The sequence below is a fragment of the Nansenia antarctica genome (assembly GCF_963989245.1).
Source record: "Nansenia antarctica genome assembly, chromosome: 1".
In the NCBI taxonomy this organism is placed as follows: Eukaryota; Metazoa; Chordata; class Actinopteri; order Argentiniformes; family Microstomatidae; genus Nansenia; species Nansenia antarctica.
The window spans coordinates 73,381,408-73,401,193 of record NC_137674.1 but is presented as its reverse complement, the minus strand read 5'-3'; the positions used below and the strand labels follow the sequence as shown (position 1 = coordinate 73,401,193).

General features: G+C 47.7%; 1 protein-coding gene across 1 annotated transcript in view; it reads right to left on the bottom strand.

Moving 5' to 3' along the window:
• Positions 1-2,515: 2,515 nt before the first annotated feature.
• The window catches only part of LOC308161467 (chromodomain Y-like protein 2), a gene marked incomplete at its 3' end in the record, with an annotated part of 43,191 nt that continues 25,920 nt past the window's right edge, over positions 2,516-19,786 (bottom strand). Inside the window, exons 4-7 of the mRNA XM_080535490.1 lie at positions 4,868-5,040; positions 4,171-4,381; positions 3,520-3,663; positions 2,516-2,674 (exon numbers count right to left, since the gene is read on the bottom strand). Coding sequence (XP_080391616.1) covers positions 2,516-2,674; positions 3,520-3,663; positions 4,171-4,381; positions 4,868-5,040 — 687 coding nt within the window. The remainder of the gene's footprint in view (positions 2,675-3,519; positions 3,664-4,170; positions 4,382-4,867; positions 5,041-19,786) is intronic.

Genomic DNA, 19,786 nt, shown 5'->3' with positions numbered 1-19,786 from the left:
AATTGTGAAAACATTTCTAACAATTGCTTACAATGGCAATACAAAACATACCCTGAAATATAAAGTATTTTGGACAGGCAACACATTTATTTTACAATATCTTACATGCATATAATCCCACAGTATCACAGCCTACAGTACGTCGTTTATATATGTGTACTGTACAACTGCAAAAAATCGACGAGTTTCCTGAATTATACAAAACAATTTCCACAGAACTACATTGTCATCGTTGGGTAAACCAAAAATAGATATCCATACATACAATATGTAGATATATATATATCATTTCCTGAAGCCATCATCACATGCAGATAAGAATAATTCTCTGCTTCAGCTGCATCACTACTGCATGTCCACAACACAGACAGCCAAACAGACACAAAGTGCAGTGACTGAATCAATTACTATAGGGACAAAAAAGTAATATCTTCTTTCTGTGCTTTTACAAAAATACACAAATGTCGAACCGATTTCAAGGTTTATTATTGTATCAAAATGATCATCTGACCTTTTCAGACATCATCACACACTTCACGTAAAAACTTGACTACGCTTAGTGACCGACCGTGTGTGAAACCAAGGCCTTTTGGGTGCCTCAAGACTGCATTAGCCCGCTGAGCTAAAACCCCCTGGCCATTAGCTCTGGGAAGCTGATCTGAATCGTAGTTTTCGTGTAGTTTTAGTTGAGTCTCGGTTTGAGGGTACTCACCATGAATCACTTCCACTGCACGTTTTTATATTACCGACGCATTTCGTAATTAGTACGTGAGTAGTACATGAAGAACATGTATGAAACTGGATGGCGCTCAGCATGGACTACATGAATAGCCACTTTCAGTGAGCGTGTTTACCCCGACCCCTTCCACAAACAATAAGGACAGGCAGAGAGGAGAATGAACAGGCTACAAGAAAGTCATTGTTATCTCATAAACTCTCACACAGGAATCAGTGTCTCCGTCTGAATCTACAATTGAACGGTGGGGCCAAAACAGAGATGATAACAATGATTGAACTGTTACAGAGACTGGCCCCCTGCACCCCCCCCCCTCCCCCCCTCCCCGTCTCATAGGAGCTCTGTACATCTCATTTCCAAAAAAAGAAACACACCATCAATCCAAATTAAAGCAGAAGTCTATTGTTGTTTTCGACAACACTGAATCTCCAGAGAGTGGAGAAGCTTTCCATCTCAACACGGCCCGTCATGTCCTTGTTATTACCGAGCCCATACGTTTGACCAGTGGTACTCCTACCCTGTGCATCGTGAATAGAGACTTCATCCAGACTGGTCTTACATACATGCATACATTACTCCTAGCATCTTTGGACCTCTTTCCAGCAGTCTCGTTCTGTCCACGAGGAGAGGATGGAGTGAGTGTGGAAGGTGAGTGAAACGGCGTTTTCCACCCTTATATTGATCAAAGCGTTGGCTTTTTCACTCCTCCCACTCAGAGCCGAGGCAGAACACACCCTGGTCGACACTCGAGCTCGACAAGGACGACAAAAATACACAGCAAAACAATATCGACACAGCAGTTCAATGGAAAATAGATATTACATCTTGTTTTTTGCAACAGCAACAGATCTAGATACATTTTAATAAATTAATATTAAGTAGCATTTCGATTGCATTATCCATTAGATGATTTAATTTGTCCTCCAGGCGGACATGCACACAGTCAGATCCGTCTCAAACACTCTCAACGCCTCCTCTCCTTGTCTTTCTTCATCTAGCGCTGATCTGATTAAACAGGACAGGTGAAGGCAATGTGGCAGTTGCTTTCAGTGAATTAGCTTTCACCTTCCCCTGTTATTTCAGAGCAGTGTGGATGAAGGAAGGAAGGGGATATGAGGATAGGAACCCATTGTAGATGATTGAGATCCCCCCCCCCTTTTCTCATCTTGGCTCTGTGCCCTTCCACTTCCTGGCAAGCCTCTTTCGGCACCCTCACTTCCTGTTTCAGGTCAGTGCGTCGTCGTCCCCCGCCCCTCAGTGACTGGGAGAGGAAGGGGGTGAACACCTGGTTGTTGGCAGTGGGGCTTGCAGAGGCAGTCTCTCCACAAGGTGGCGGTCATGAGAGCTGCAGTAAGAACAGAACAGCTCAACTCAGGCCAGCGCACGGATCCTTTCTTGTGGACAGAGAGACGCTGAGGACCCCCACTAAAAAACTCCTCAGAGGTGTCGGAGGTCTGCCCCCTGCTGGTGGGTAGAGACCAAAACAGAAACCCTTGAAGGTGCTGCTCTGTAGGGAAGCAAACACCCACACTGGCTGTCCATGGAGATAGTCCTGTATGTGTGTGTGTCCAGAGTGTGTGTGTCCAGTGTGTGTGTGTGTGTGTGTGTGTGTGTGTGTGTGTATGTATGTATGTATGTATGTATGTATGTGTGTGTGTGTGTGTGTGTGTGTGTGTGTGTGTGTGTGTGTATGTGTGTGTATGTGTGTGTGTGTGTGTGTGTGTGGTCAGTGTGTATGTGTGTGTGTGTGTGTGTGTGTGTGTGTGTGTGTGTGTGTGGTCAGTTCTCGTACACCTTGTTCTGCAGGTATGTGAACAGCGCCTCCAGGCCCTTGGTGGAGCACCACAGCTGCTTCAGCATCTGACACTCCTTCTCGTTCACCTCCTCCAGCACCGCCTTCAGGATGCTGCGCACCAGGCATTTGGACTCTTCCAGAACCTTCCCAAGAAACAGACATACAACAATAGAAGTGATACCGTATACCATGAACATGTTAGAGAGATATCCTTCCCCCAACACACACACACGCACACACACACACACACACACACACACATTGTGACACGTTTGGTCTCCGTTCTAACCAACCTTATTCAGCAAGGTCTTGATAAGAGGATATACTTTATTGATCCCAGAGAGATTTTTGCATACCCCCCCTCCCCCCCTGAGACAACACACACACACACACACACACACACACACACACACACACACACACACACACACACACCCAGGGAGAACAAAGCTCTGGGCCCTAAGCAGTTAAATGTTAAGTGTCTTGCTCAAGAGCACAACGGCAGTTAGGTAGGATACCTTAGATGTGATGCCAGCAACTCTCCAGTCACCAGCTCACCTCCGGCTCCCTCCCGGGGGTGGGGATCTAACCTCTAGACTACCTGCCACCCCAGAAATATCCCGGTAAGAGGGCTTGTGGTGGCCTGGCCTAGTGGATAGTGAGTTGGACTGGTGATCAGAAGGTCATGAGTTCAAATCCCCACCTGGGAACACCACCTCTAAATTACTCCAGGGAGAATGTCCCTGTAAGCTGCTTTGGATAAAAGCGTCTGCTAAATGTATTATTATTATTATATATATATATTTTTAAAGCTAACACTTGGCGCAGATAAAACTTGCCCTTAGTCACAGGTCTACGATGTGCTTACACTCCCCAAAACCCTAACCTTGACCGCCAGGGCAGAGAACACAAAGCGGAGCGTGGGGGTCAGTGTCTACGACAGAGGTGCTACTCTCCCTCCGTCCTATGGCGCTGCCTAGTGGCCTACCACGGCACTGCAGGTGGCCATCTCCTTGACGCGCAGCATCACTTCCTGGTTGAAGGTGGTGGGCCAGAACACCTGCGACACCAGACCGCGGCTGCATGCCTCCTGGGCCGTCAGCTTCCTCCCGCAGAACAGCATCTCATTGGCCTGTCGGGACGAGAGAGGGGGGGGGCGGGGACAGAGTGGGTGATGTGTGTGTTGACGCCCCTTAACCAATCAGTGGCTTTCAGTGATAAGTGACATAAGTATAAAAAAATAAATGTTACATTTTGAAAAAAAACAATGTCTTCCTTATTCTAGCATTATGACTGCCAATGGCCCCCTGGCCCGAGCATAGATTACTTTTTCTCGCGATGACTAATGGATAGATGATTCACTTACGTAGGTAGACAAATGTATTTGTTTCAAAGAGACACACATTCAAATGTGTTTGTTCTAAAGAGACGCACATTCAAATGTGTTTGTTCTAAAGAGACGCACATTCAAACATATTTATTCTAAAGAGATTTGAACTTCTCAGTCATTCGGGGCTGGCATTGAACACAACAGACAACACAGCCGTCACTTAGCTAAACGGATAAAACTGTCAAATGTCAAATGGAAGTTAGGGGCGTGGGGGGTTAGGGGGGGGAGTGGGGAGGGGGAGGGGCTTACCAGGGCCACGCCCAGGATCTGGGGGAAGGTGTAGGAGGAGCAGCCGGAGGGGGTGAGGCGCAGGGAGGCGCAGGGCGTCTGGAACCAGGCCCGCTCGCTGGCCCACACCACGTCACACAGGGGCAAGATGGAGGCGCCCAGGCCCAGGGCCGGCCCGTTGACGGCCACCACGATGGGCTTCTTGAAGTGGATGAACGCCAACACAAAGTCCCTAACGCACAGAGACACACACACGGGAAAATCGTTAATTCGGTCGTAGAACTTTATGGGAGTGGGTGGGGTGATTAAATGTGATTCAAAGTCCTGTTGACGTTTTTTTTAAAACATTTTTATGTGTCTGTGTTGTACTGTATGGGAATATATGAGTTTGTGTGTGTGTATGTGTGTGCGTGTCTGTGAGTGTATTCATGAGTATGTGTGTGTGTATGTGTATGAGTGTGCGTGTACGTGTGTGTGTGTGTGTGTGCGTACATGCGTATGCCTGTGTGTATGTGTATGAGTGTGTGTGTGTGTGTGTGTGTGTATGAGTGTGTGTGTATGCATGTGTATGTGTGTGTGTGTCTGTATGTGTGTGTGTGTGTGTGTGCGCGTACGTGTGCGTCTGTGTGTCTGTGCATCTCTGTGTCTGTGCGTCTGTGCTTCTGTGCGTCTGTGTGTCTGTGTGTCTGTGCATCTGTGTGTGCGTCCTTCCTCTCACCGTACGGCCTCGGCGATGCGGCTGCTCTCTTTCCTGCGGTCGGTGGACAGGCGTCCGATCAGGTAGGACGGGTCCAGCCCACTGCAGAAGATGCTGCCCACGGCGCTGAGGAGGAGGAGCTTACTGTCATCAGCTGCTGCGTTGCCCAACGCCCGGCACATCTCCTTCATTATCTACAGAGAGAGAGGGAAGAGAGGGAGGGGAGGGGGGAGTTAGAGAAGAGGGAGATGAGAGAGAAGAGGGGGAAGAGAGAGAGAGAAGAGAGAGAAGAGAAGAGGGAGAAGAGAGAGAGAGAGGGAGAAGAGAGGGATTAGAGAGAGAAGAGAGAAGAAAGAAGAGAGAAGAGAGAGGGAGAAGAAAGAGAAGAGAGAGAGAGGGAGAAGAGAGAAGAGAGAGGGATTAGAGAGAGAGAAGAGAGAGGGAGAAAGAGAGGAGAGAGGGAGAAGAGAGAGGTGGGGAGGAGAGAGAGAGGGGGGGAGAAGAGAGAAAAGAGAGAGAGAGAGAGAGAAGAGAGGTGGGGAGGAGAGAGAGGGGGGAGAAGAGAGAGGGAGAAGAGAGGGAAGAGAGAGAGAGAGAGAGGAGAGATGGAGAAAAGAGGTCGGGAGAAGAGAGAGAAGAGGAAGAGGGTGAAGAGAGAGAGAGAAGAGGGAGAGAGATGGAGGAGAGAGAGCGAAAAGAGAGAGAGAGACAGAGAGAAGAGAGAGATGTAGAAGAGAGAGAGGAGAGAGAGAGAGAGAGAGATAAAGATTTCAATCCACCAGTTCTACCATGAGAGAGTCACAGCCGAGAGCGTTTTCTTCACAATCTACACAGACAGAAAAAAAAGAATGATATTGGAACAATCAGATACCAGAGCCCCGCACATCCCTCCATAGATCCAGAGCAGTGGTCACCAACCTGGAGCATAACAACATCACTTCCCCAGTAGACGCAACAAAAAAACAGTACGGCCCTTTAAAACGAAATCGTAATTACGTGGCGGTAATTGATTTCGTAGAATCGGCTCCCTCTGATGTATTCTCCACAAAAGAAGTGTGTCAACTGTGAAATGACATCATTCAATATTTACCGAAGGATAAGTAGCTCGGGTCGCTATGTCTGTCGGTTCAAATATTGTTTTTATGTCTAAACGTTTGTTTCGGGTTAATCGAGTGCACACAGTGAGAAACGTACCGGTAACATCCTAGCAGTCCCGAAAAACAGAGAAGGAGAACGGAACACAACACTGAACACGGCAGGCTTTCAGAGAAAATATCTCCCAATCGTCTGGAAATGCCCTTGCGATCGATCGGTCGTAGACCGCTGATCTCCAGAGAGATAAGGGTGATGTAGAGGGAGAGATAAGGGAGCCGTCTCTGTGCGCGGAACCAACTAGCGAGCGCTGGGTCTGGACGGCTCCTTCTTTATCGACAGAGAGATACCGGTAGAGAGGGAAGAAGCCATCAGATCTAACACCACCGCTCTGTGCACCTTGCCCGACCCGTTCCTGAGAGAGAGATAGAGACTGAGCCAGTACCAGGGTACTGTCTGCTGGAGCCCGTTAACAGATGGGGGGGGGAGACTCAGCCGCTGCTTTGGTCTGGGTAGAGGTTGTAGCGAGGGTAGAGAAAGAGGGGTTAAGGGTCCGTATCAACCTTTTTAGATTGAGGAGGAGGGTGGCCAATTTTTCCTGTGTGAGAGCTGAAAACACCGCCGTAAGAACAGGAGGTCACGGTCACGGTCTAGGGAAGTGTGAACCGCACTGCGTGAAGATCCTTGCTCCCTGACGTGGTCTAGAGCCCCCCCCCACCGCACTCCCCCCGCTCCCCCACACCACCCTCTTCACTGTCTACTGGCCCATATAATCAGATTACCACCGCTGACCCAAATGGACCAGTCTCTCTCTTACCAGTCAACTCGATTCACTACACCCTGCCAACTACGTAATCCCCCCCCTCGACTTCAACCGGGTGTGATGACAGTGTGTGTGTGTGTGTGTGTGTGTTTGTGTGCACGCGCGTGTGTGTCTGGGCTTGTTATGTGCGTGCATCTTTTTATTTTATTTTTGTATTTATTTATTTATTTTTTATTATTTTACTTCTTTTTGTTTTAACCATTTACTGATGGATTCTGTTCACTGTTTACCGTTTTTTGATGATTTTCTGTTGACCAATGTCGACCGCTAATGCGTGTTGAATGTTTTCTATTGTTGAATATTGTATGAGAATGTCATGTCACAGAAAGAATAGCATCACCACGGCGATGACTAATGGGGATCCATAATAAACAATAAACAATCTGTGCACATGCATACAAATGTGTATGTGTATCCATGTGTGTGTGTGTGTCTGGCCCTGGTAAGTGCGTGCATCTGTGCGCATGCACACAAACGTGTATGTGCGTGTGTGTGTATGCATGTGTGTGTCTTCTTCGGCGTATGGGTTGTTGTTTTCCTCTCCACTCCACCAGGCTCGGGGCCAAGGGGCTACCCTTTTACCACCCCAAGACCTGGTTGAGGGGCTCACCCGGGCTATACTGTATTTCTGGACACCCCTCCAGAAGTCACGTCATCGTCTCGTCATCGCACGACGCATTTGGGGCCAAGCCCCATCTGTGCATTGATGAGCGGAAACGCCCGACGCCGGTCCGGAGACGATTGAGCCTCACCCAGGATAGCCTTGGCAAGTCCATCCCGAGGGGCTCAGGGCCGGCGACTGGGATGTGGTCGCGGAGTTTGGAGGTGTTAGCCTCCCACTCCGCGCGCCACATATAATCCGCCCATCCTGCCGCACTGATGTTAACATCTCTGCATTGCTGCCTGAGATCCTGTGCGGCAGGCACAAATGGGTGTCTCGACTTGAGACGCCGGGAGGGCTCCGCTGTTATAGTGAGCCTATCATGGAGCAGATGGTTATTAAGCTCCACGGCCCGGCAGGCGAGACGTGCTGTGGCTCCCATGCGGCGGAGGCCTGCGGGCTGGATGCCTGCTAGGATGGGAAGGTTGTCCACAGGGGTAGGACGCAGGCATCCTGTCACAATGCGCAAGGCTTCGTTTATAGGCGAGTCGATGAGGCGGGTGTGGGCACTGCGACACCATACTGGGGCGCAGTATTCACCAGTTGAATAAACGAGGGCTAGGGCTGCCGTGCGCAAGGTCCTTGCGCCGGCGCCCCAGCCCGAGCCAACCAGTCGCCTCATCGCCACACGAGCTGTTAACTTCTTGCGCAGTGACTCGAGGTGTCGGCGAAACGTGAGTGTCCTGTCCAATGTCACGCCGAGATAAGTTGGCTCAGCGGAACATGGCAGGGGAGTTCCATCTAGGTGTACTCTAAGCTCACGTTTAGCCTCCCTGTTGTTAAGGTGGAAGGCAGCCGACACCGTCTTTGCCTCGCTAAGCTTCAATCTCCATTTCCGGAAGTATGCCACTAGTGTCTGCATGTCCTGGCTCAGAATCCCCTCCACAGACTGCCAATTTCCAGCAGAGTACACCACTGCGAGGTCGTCTGCGTAGGCGTACTTCCGCGAGAGTGTGTTGGGCAGGTCATAGGTGTAGATATTATAGAGGAGGGGGGCCAGGGCCGATCCCTGAGGGACGCCGTTCTTAAGGCGTCGAAGCCTGCTTAGCTGTCCGCGACCGGTGGTGAGGGTAAAGCTGCGGTTACGGATGAGCTCCATGATCATTCTGACCATGTGCCTGTCCGGCAGCAGGCGGAGCAGCTTGCAGGAGAGGCCGCGATGCCATACGGTATCGTAGGCAGCCGTCAGGCCCCGGCCTTCTTTTTTGCCGAAAAGCAATCCTCGATGTCTTGAGTCATAAGGGTGACTTGATCTACGGTCGACCTCCCGCGTCGGAACCCGGCCTGCTCACGTGGGAGCAGCGGGTCAACAATTGGTTCGATGCGGGCGTAGATGAGACGCTCGAGGATCTTGAAGGGGATGCATAACAGAGAGATGGGACGGTAACTCTTAGGGTCCCCTTCAGGCTTATTCGGTTTAGGGATCGCAACAACTAGGGCTCTTCGCCAGATTTTGGGGATCTTGAGTTGGCGCAAGCAGGAAGTGAGGAACGCTCTCAGCCAGGACTTCAAGGCGGGTGCGGTATGGAGAATAAGCTCCGGGCAGATGGAATCAGGCCCTTTCCCTGGCTTTAGATGCTGGAGGGCAGCAGCGAACTCCTCCGGGGTGATGTGTGTGTGTGAGTGTGTGTGTGTGTGTGTGTGTGTGTGTGTTGTCTCGGCGTGTGTCTCATGTCTGTGTTAGATTAACTTGGCAGGGTCAATTAAACCCGGAGCCAGAGGAGGCAGGGCTGAGGACTGGCAATGACCCGTCTGGAGGAGCATGCGGGGGGGGGGGGGGGTCTAGCTAGCGAGCGTTGCTGTGGAGCGGAGCAGACACTACGGCCAACACTGTCATTCCATAGTCCGGGGGGGCCATTTGTAGAAACACAGTGCAGGGGGTGGGGGGGGGCAACCAAAACGAATTCAACCGAAACTATGTTCCACATGAGCTCACCGCAGAGGGTAACTAACACAGATAACTAACACTAGGACAGATAACAGCTTTTGCCCCACTGCTGTTTTTTCACATTGTACATACAGCCTAAATCTACATATTGTATTGATGATCCATTGCCAGGGGTGCACATAACTGGTGCGCCAGTGCGCATGCGTCGCCAAAATGCATGCTGCGCGGCAGATCAGCCGCATGAAGGCGCTTTTGCGCACCAACAGCTGGGTCCAAGAAGCAAGCCCCACCAAGTAAGTAACTATTTGCCGTCCCCTCAGGCGAAGGCCCGACGAGTAATCCATCACGACGACCACGGCGACTCCCCTCACGAAAACATTCGGAAAGTATCGTAACTCGTACTTTCATTCCGCGTATCGCGTATCGCACGGTTATCACGCCGACAAGTGAAAATTCTGTCCCGAACGACTCGTCGCTAAAAGGAAAAACAACACCAAGGGACTTCAGGTTTCTTTTCTCTGAAGCTTTCAAACGTTCAGACGTTTGTTTTACAGCTTCATTATCGCACCTAGACCCCTGACCCAGGATATGGTTGGGAATTCTATTAGAAAAAAGAAGAAAAAAAAGACATTGTTGCACAATCAAAATAACGAGCTATTTAAAGTGATGGCCTACAACATCCTCTACCATGGTTGAAATTGAGGACAGTGATAACTTACAGCAGTCAAGAGAGCAGTGATGATGATTAAGCTTGTAGCATAAGTAAATGCTTAGGCTGTAACTTTTTGTTGAAAAGTTGATTTCAGTGTTTACAGAACAGAGCAGTGCTTAAAGAGATGTCAGTTGATTTCATTGTGTTTAAAGGAGTCTGACAGACTTTCATGCTTAAAAAGCAGTCATTTGATTTTGCATTTGTTTATTTTGTTTTGCACACAATCATTTGTTCGTTCATCTTTATTTATGAATAAATGTCGTTTTGCTAATATAAGTTATCCATGTATCCCTTTTTCATCCATCCTGTGGGACGGGTCGTGACTCGCGAGCTCGGGGAGCACCAAGCAGCATCCCTAGGTGCTCCTCTGAGCACTGGCCCCAAAAAGTTATGTGCACCCCTGCCCATTGCCCCTTGCTCTGTACATATCGTACTGCGTATATCTTGCCTGTACACTTCAGCCCTTGTCTGTACATATCACACTGTACATAATAACTGTCCTCACTTTTACGTCTTTTGCACTATTGCGACCGTCTGGCTAGATGCCCGAATGCGTTTCGTCGATTCGTCGATTCAACTGAACTGTCATTAGCAGGAGTACAAACTACAAAGACTTACAAAGACTTTGTACTCCTGCTAATGACAATTCAATTGAATCTGAATCTGAACAACACAACCAGACTGGGAGGAGAGGGCCAGTGTCATCATCGCTGCCCGTGCTCCACACATGATGACGAGGCAACGTTTTGGTCCAGTTATGTCGGGGCTGACATGTGTTTATGATAAAGAGTGCGTTACAGTGTGTGCTGGGGTGAACACACATTCCTCTCAGCCATGGACAGTATGTGGCCAGTCATGTTTCCTCTCTACTGAGGCATGAAGAGTGGATCACAAAGACAACAACATGTTTATCTGATCATTAAGATGTGTGTAGATTAAGTGTGTTGTTTCTGTAATATGTGTGTGTGTGTGTGTGTGTGCGCGTGCATAAGTGTGTGTGTGGGTGTGCTCGCTTATGCGTGTGTGTGTGTGGTGTGTGTTTGTGTGTGCACGCTTATTTGTGTGTGTGTGTGTGTGTGTATGTGTGTGTGTGGGTGCGCCTGCTTATGCGTGTGTGTGTGTGTGTGTGTGCGCCCGCTTATGCGTGTGTGTGTGTGAGAGTGTGTGTGTGTGTGTGTGCGCCCGCTTATGCGTGTGTGTGTGTGCGTGTGTGTGGGAGTGCATGCCAGGTGCCTGCCGTATGCGTGCGCTGCCTGAGGCTCGGTCTGCAGCTCTGGGCCCGGCCCCTGCGGCGTGGATTGAGGTCAGTGGAGTAAGCTTCCCCCTCGACAACAGAGCCAAGTGCCGGTGGGGACGAGCGGTATTAGCATTAGCACGCTAGAGGTGCAGGTAGTACTCCTGGCTCCTGGCAGTCCAATGCCATTACCATATCCCTGAGAGAGAATTCCTTCACGGGAAGGCCGAGGATGAGTGACGCCGATTAGGCGTGAAATAATTGCGTTAATAATACATCACGGAGCCAAGTCCTGAACACCTCGAAGACCCTTGTGTCAGTGGACGACTAGAAAGGGGGGGCAGCGTTCTCTGGCTCCTACAAAGGAAGAAAAAAAAAAAAACACTCACAACCTAACAAAGCTCTCTTTTTACTTTGACGGGAAAAAACGAGACAACCTTTTCTCTCTCCGCCGCCCAAACCCTCGGTTCCAGACCAATTTTTTTTTTTTTACCTCAGATTCACCCTCACCACCCTCCCCCCAACATCTCTCTGGTAGAAACTGAACGCACGAACGGCAAGGAGCAGGTGCTTCATATCATATCATCATCTTTTTTTTTTTTTACCTGCTGGACGCGCGGAAGGATGAGGAGAGAAGAGAAGAGAAGAGAAGAGAAGAGAAGAGAAGAGAAAAGAACAGAACAGAAAAGAACAGAGAAGAAAAGAGAAATTAACAGAAGAGAAGAGAAGAGAAAAGAACAGATGAGAAGAGAAGAGAAGAGAACAGAAAAGAAAAGAGAAAAGAAAAGAGAAGAGAAGAGAAAAGAACAGAAAAGAGAAGAGAAGAGAAGAGAAATGAACAGAACAGAACAGAAGAGAAGAGAAGAGAAAAGAGGAGAAGAGAAGAGAAGAGAGCAGACTGCCTTGAGGAGTACACCCCTGAGTGAGATAAACAGACCCGTCTCCGTCCCCGCTGACAGACAGTGCAGAGGAGCCGTGGCGTTTAGCTGTCGTTCCACGTCGGCACGTCGGGTCAGAGGTGGTGGTGGAGAGACAGAGAGACGCAGGAGGGACTGAGAGAGAGAGAGAGAGGAGGGGAGAGAGAGAGACACACAGAGAGAGAGACACAGAGAGAGAGAGAGAGAAGGGAGAGAGAGTGAGAGGGGGAGAGAGTGAGTGAGAGGAGGGGAGAGTGAGTGGAGAGAGAGAGAGTGAGTGGAGGGGAGTGAGAGAGAAGAGAGAAGAGAGAGAGTAAGAGGAAGGGAGAATGAGAGAGAGAGTGAGAGAGTGAGAGGAGGGGAGTGAGAGAGAGAGACAGAGAGAGAGGAGGGGAGAGTGAGAGAGAGAGTGAGAGGAGGGGAGTGAGAGAGAGAGAGGAGAGTGAGAGAGAGAGTGAGAGAGTGAGAGGAGGGGAGAGTGAGTGGAGAGAGAGGAGGAGAGAGTGAGAGGCGTAGAGAGAGAGTGAGACTGATGTCCCTATGTAAGCGCGGAATGGTAAAACTAGCTCAGCGGGGGAGGTAACGGTGAAATTAGCGTTTAGCGACTCCTGAGGATCTGTCTCTTCTCTAAGTCATTCTCTTTACAAGCAGAGATAGAGAGAGAGGGAGAGACAGAGAGAGAGAAAGAGATAGAGAGAGAGAGAGACAGAGAGAAAGAGAGAGAGAGAGAGAGAGAGAGAGAGGAGAGAGAACTGGGGATTTTCTCTGCTGAACACATCCTGTTAGCATACCCACAGAGCCTCCTGCTCCAGAAAGACTGAGGCGGCGTAAGGGATGTTTTTGATCTCAGCGAGGCATCGGCTAACAGGCTTACCCACACAGATCCGTGCAGATTCTGAACAAAGTCAGGACTACATGTCGGGAATACCACACATCTGCACTTTGCCTGAGTTCGCCTGAGCACTCTTATGTTTCAGTGTTTCAGCCCAGTGCATGACCCCAGCTTATGGTTGTCAGTAGCCAGAGATGGTGTGTGTGTCTGGGCCTGACAGCTGTGCCTAGTGCCCTATGGATGTCAGTTAATCTACGCCCCAACCATTATTTTCACTGAAATGTATGTACAGCACTCCCCGTGGCTGATATTATCATGACTGTCAACATACACTGAGTCACAAACAAGGTTCAGATAACCACTTCTGTGTGGGTAACTTTATACAAGAGGTGATTACTTAAGTCGATTCCCACAGGATCAGTTGCCTCTATAGCTCAGGTGGCTTGTGTCTACAGCCCCTTCAATTTGATTCCAGTGGGTGTCTTTCTTTCTCTCGGAAAAAAAAAGAGAGAGAAAAGAATGAGAGAATGACCTGTTCTCCCACGCCATGAATGCTGAATACACAATTTGTAGGCTATCCAGCACAACTCAGTTTTTCCATACTGTAGCTCAGTGACATTGTAAAGTTGTTGAGTACGTGGGGGGTGCTGGGGTTCAAATCCACGTCAACATCACTAGATCAAATATTAGCGTTCATTGAATTGACCTTGATCCTACTTGAACGTGCCTTTATCATACTTTGTCATATTTGAATGACGACTTTTAACAATGAATGTGAGGTCATTGCTAACGGTGCAAACAATGTTATGGTTGTCATGTTGGTATGGTCTAGAGACTTTCTAACTGTATAATACTGTATTGATTGCTTAAAACTACAATGCAATAATCTGAAGGGAACCTTTGTCACATACCACAATGTCTCTAAGAACAACATCTATGTTGACAGTGGGTACTAATATTAAAACGGACATCTCTGGGATTAACATTATAATGCGTTACAAATGTTCTCTTTAGACGTCTGGTTGACATTTGGTATGAGGAGTTCTGTAGAAGACTGTCTTACTAGGATCCTAAAACAACCTGTATGAGACGGTGTCACCACATCCTAAAATGTCTTGGTTTAACAGTATCTCAGTTATCTGGTCACGCCCTCCACTTCCACCTAGCCTGTGCCAGTATCTATCTCCCTCGTGTCTGTCTGTTTGTCTATCTCTCTGTCTGTGTGTGTATGTGTGTCTGTGTCTGTGTGTGTGTGTGTGTGTGTCTGTGTGTGTGTGTATGTGGCCCAAGCTCCAGTAATCACTTGTCATCATCTCCACCCTGTCCTGCCTACTCGCCCTACCTGCCCTGCCTGTCTGCCCTGCCTGTCCAGTCTGCCTGTCTGCCCTGCCTGTCCAGTCTACCTGTCTGCCTGCCCTGCCTGTCCAGTCTACCTGTCTGCCTGCCCTGCCCTGCCCTGCTACCCCCCCCATTTGCCAAACCACGTGCTACTCCGTTCTCTTCTATTCCCTCGTTAAAACCGGATTCATTTATTTACGTACCTGACTCTGTGTTCTGTGCTTGGGTGACCGTAACCTACTGTCTATCATCTCTTTATGGTTGTCATAAGACATCCTTTTACAATGTATAGAATACAATATATATTTAGATATTTCTGCGGCATACCATTTTCAGACCTGCCAACCTTCAGCATTTTTTCTGAGTACTACTTTTTTGCGACAAAAAAATGCATACGCGTTTGTGTGAGGCAAATACACGGACGCTTGTGAAGCAAAAAACATAAGTTAACAGAGTATGGAGGCGATTAGGAATTACAATTATATTGACTATATTGATACACCGGGGCTTGTGGGAAAACATCAGGGGCATGAGAAGTAGCCACCCCTAGCCCTGCCCCTGATTCACATGCTTTCACCCCACTATGCTTTGCATTATCCCACTCACAGCCATATCATCACATTATTCAACAAATAAATCAGCTATGAAGAAATCCATACAATCATATTCTTTAGAATAATTTGTTTAATATTAAAAGTAAAACATATTACATCAATGCATTATACAAATAAAATAGAATTCTCTGCATCACTCAATAAAATGTATATTTAGGCTGCATGTTGCATCAGTCATCACCTCTTGCAGTGGCACTTGCTCTTGACTGCTTTGCTTCATAAGTTGCTGACTTGGCCTTTCTGAGCAGAGCATCTCTGAAGCCTTCCGTGTGACAGACAAAAAGTTCCCTTTTGCAGGTTGTGAGCCTGAGCATGTGGTCACTATGATGACTGACATTGGTAGAGGTATCAAGCCAACACTGTACAGTCCCTAGACTGAATGCCTTCTTCCTACCAACAAAGGATGTAAGACCAATCCGGGCAGAAACACTTTTTACTTCTTTCATCGTTGAGCACAACCTACCATTAGCTGCTGCAGACCATGCCGGACCACTTTTTAAAAGAAATGTTTCTGAATAGTGAGATAGCCAAGCAGTATAGCAGTGCCAGGACCAAGACAGCCTGCATAATTAAAACCCTGGCCAGTAATGACGAAGAGTGCATTACTGAAGCAATGAAGCGTTCTCCATACAGCCTTGCTACAGATGGGAGCACAGATATGGAGGACATAAAAATGTACCCCATCGTAGTTAGACTTTTTGATGCCAGTCTTGGGAGGGTGATTGTGATGTTGCTCAAGATTTGTGAAAGAAGAAAGTCTACTGGGAGAGCAATATTTGATTTGGTGGATGGAGAACTGAAGAAGAGAGGCATACCTTGGTCAAATGGTGTCAGCTTCGCAGCAGACAATGCTGCAGTGATGCAAGGTTTGGGGAAAGGAGTAGCTGCTTTCCTGAAGGCACAACATCCACACATCTACCTAGTTGGTTGTGCCTGCCACCTGATACACCTAGCAGCAGAGAAGGCATCCAGGCAGCTTAGTGTGAACATTGAAGATGTCCTTGTCACCATTTACTATTATCTGGATAAAAGTAGCAAGAGAAAGTCAAATCTCCGTGACATACAGATAATGTGTGATGCAGATGTGAGAAAGATCCTCAAGATGATTTCCACAAGATGGCTGTCTCTGGGGCAATGTGTGAACCGCAATGTGGTAACCCCCCAAACCCCTGCCCGCTCACTCCGCTCCTCCACCTCGGCTGGCCGACTGGCCCCACCTCCTCTACACAGCAGTCGGGCTGCCCGATCACGTCTCTTCACAACACTGGCTCCCCGCTGGTGGAATGAGCTCCCCACGGCCGTCAGAACGGCTGAGTCACTACCCATCTTCCGTCGTAGACTGAAGACCCATCTCTTCAGGTTACATCTTAACTGCTCCTCCTGAGACATCTTCTGACCCTCACCACTACGTCTCCTAAAGACACCCGCTTTCCCCTCTACTGTGTCCCTAAGAACTTCTATTGCCCCCCTTGTACTGTTTCTCAGTTTCTCCAGAAAAAAAGAAAAAAGAAAAAAAAAAGTTTTAGTAGAAGGCGATAGGGAGGTTTTTCCTTCTATCAGTGGCCCCGGGCCCGAGCTAGATTACTCTTCCTGCAACGAATGGTGGATTGCTGATTCACATGCTTAGTATTCAAATGTATTGATTGTAAGTCGCTTTGGAATAAGGCGTCTGCTAAATGCCAAAAATGTAAATGTAAATGTCTACTGCAACATTGGGATCCTCTTACTGTTTTCTTTCAGAATGAGGTGGAAGCGTATTCAGTCACAGAATCCTACCTATTTGAGACGTATACGTCTCAATATATGATACTAAGCTACTTCACAACAAGAATTGGGTTAAGTAGTTCCTACATTAAGTAAGTGACTGACTACAGGTGGTCAGAATCAGATACCTGGTTGAAAGTTAAATACTTTGAACATCCCTACATTATATACATGAAAACACGAAAGGGCATATGAATTCAGCACATTTATTTATACATTACCTGACACCATGGTGTCAATGGGAAACGAGCGGCGCAATGCTACGAGAGATTTTTCAAAACGGAGATAATGAAGAATGTTTATCAGAAGCAGCATGTTTCATAGGCTATAGGCCATCTCCAAAGCTGCCGCTGTAGTTGACAAAAGCTCAATCCATGTCCACTTTGGCGAAGGCTCTCTCTTGTATTCCAAACTATTCCAAAGTGCTTGACAGTTTAGAGTTCTCAAGAGGAACGGTCGGCTGCAGGGTTGCCAGATGGGGCGGGTTACCGCCGAATGGGCTACTGGATTTATCGATTATAGACTGGTTAGGCTGTACATTGTCAATCCCATCTGGCAACCCTGGTCGGCTGTAGGCATGCTTATCTGTATTCTGTAAACAGAGCAGGTAAACGTGACGCAAGTGACGCTTGCGCATATGATTAGTGGAACGAGTGAGTGAGGGAAGGAGGAACCTTCCCTGAGGCAGCTTTTTGCGTACCTTTCAGCTGACAATGCGTACCAGCGTACATTGACGTTAAAATGCCTACCTTCTAAGCAAAATGCGGGTCTGCATTTTCTGTCATGACAGTACAATGACAGAGCTGCCAAGTCTCACGCAATCACCGTGAGACTCACGCATTTCAACCAGTTCTCACGCTCTCACGCCGCATCTCTATTTCTAAATTTGTTTTTCAGATTTTATCCCTTTTTCACCCAATTTTGGTAGCCAATTGAACCCAACCTAGCATCCAATTATCCCCTGCCTATTGCGAAGGATCCGCCGCACGACCCCGTGGCCGGCAGTCCCAGAGGAGGTCGCCAGGCAGACTAGCTGACTGGCTCCTCGAGCCCAGCACCTGTTATTCCGGCACCCCGGGGGCGCTGTTGCGCGACGGATCCTTGTCCGGAAATACTCCTATACCGCCCTCGGGAGCGGCCGCCCAATATGCCGCTCCCCGTGTGTGCCCCAGCCATATCCGGATCTGGCGAGCTGGGATCCGATCTCAGTCCCCGGTGGGCAGCTTGCACTAGTGGCCAGTGCTTAGACCGCTACACCACCGCGGGGCGCCGCATCTCTATTTCTCACGGCGAGAAATAACAATTGTTTTACGGGACTTTTATTTTTGAAATTCCTTGAAAGAAAGCTACCGGACATGAGTTTCGTGGCATCTTTCTGCACGCGCGTTAACTTAAGTCTGCAATCGAAGCGGCAGGCAAGCGCTGATGGAAGAACCTGTGTTCACGCGAGTTGCAAGAACGTAGCAAGCAGGGTTGCCAGATTGGGCTACTTTTGGTCACACTAGACGGGTGGATTCGGCAGCTTTTAGACCGGTTGGGCTGGACATTGTCAATTCCGTCTGGCAACCGTGGTAGCAAAATATGTGCATACATTACAACAGCGTATCTGGTAGCCTACTGGACTGGGTTGCACCAATATGGCGTAAGTCATTACTAAATGCAGGCATTTAGTAGTTACTAAACCCCTAGTTGTTACTAGTTAGTTTCAAACTAGTTGTTTACTAATTTCGGTTGCACCACGCCAATCGTTTGCCAATCTTAGCTAGTAAATACTCAGTTTTGGTAACTGTTTTTTGTTTCTCTACTGTAACATAACCAGGTACATTAATAATAATAATAATTAATTATTAATAATTACAATTTACAATACAAATACAACAATTGGGGGTCCCTCAAAAAAAATGTGGGTGCACTGCACGCGCACAAAATCGCCCACCAAGCCCTCATTCTGACCCAGGAAAAACCCTGGTATGTACTGTATAACATGATAGCCATCTATGAGCAATGCACTGTATATAAGATGATGACCACGGGTCTTTCTGCTGCTGACCAAGGGGCTGAGTCCTGTTGATGGGGCCAATTTTTCTTTTAGAGTCTGTAGGCTACTGTATTTGTTTATTAAGATTTCATAAATATGATATATTGTCTGATTTTTTTCTTGTTTTATAAAATGTTATTATTTATTATTTATTATTTTCATTTCTTGTGCTGGTTTATTATGAACAACATGTAAAATTGCAGGAAACTAGCACAAATAATTGGGTGGGAGAGAGGGGCCGCCGCTGCCAAAACGTGCACAGTTTTGGGTCGCTCCACCGCCAAAAATCTCACTCCAAATTTTTGGTGAAACTTGGCAGCCCTGCAATGATACAACCAAAAGCTAATGTTTATGCAAAGCAGAAACCAGCCACCTCAGGCCACTGAGGCGAAATTCAGTTTCAATTCAAGTTTTGAACAACACCCTCCATAATAACACTAGAAACACTGCGCAATGGACTTGCAGGCAAGATCCAAAAAGGCATCCTCCAGAGACAGGAAGTGCTCCTTGGGACCAAAACAGCGTCGGTAAAAATAAATATTTCTCCTTCCCTGATCGCTAGCGATGAAACCCAGCCATAACAACCATAAGGAATATTTTAGAAACCTTGAATGTTACGTACTGCACCTTGAAGATGCTCATACTGAAAAGCTCTGATTAAGAAATGTGTGACAGAAGAGTGCAATTGCTACTCCTCAGATGGATTAATATCTATCTGTTATCCCTTGTCTGTCATTTAATAATAATAATAATAATAATAATAATAATAATAATAATAATAATAATAATAACAACTTGGATTTGTATACTTTTCATACAACCCAACGTTTTTATTCCCCAATGTGTAAACTTGTACCTGTACTGGTGTGCTTTCTTGGCCAGGTCTCCCTCAAAAAAGAGATTTTAATCTCAAGGGCCCTCCTGGTTAAATAAAGGTTAAATAAAAAAATAAAAAGACTCAAGGTCTCAGACACAGACTCAAGCACTCTGTTGCTGTTAAAGAGAGGAACATTTGTCTTTCCAACAG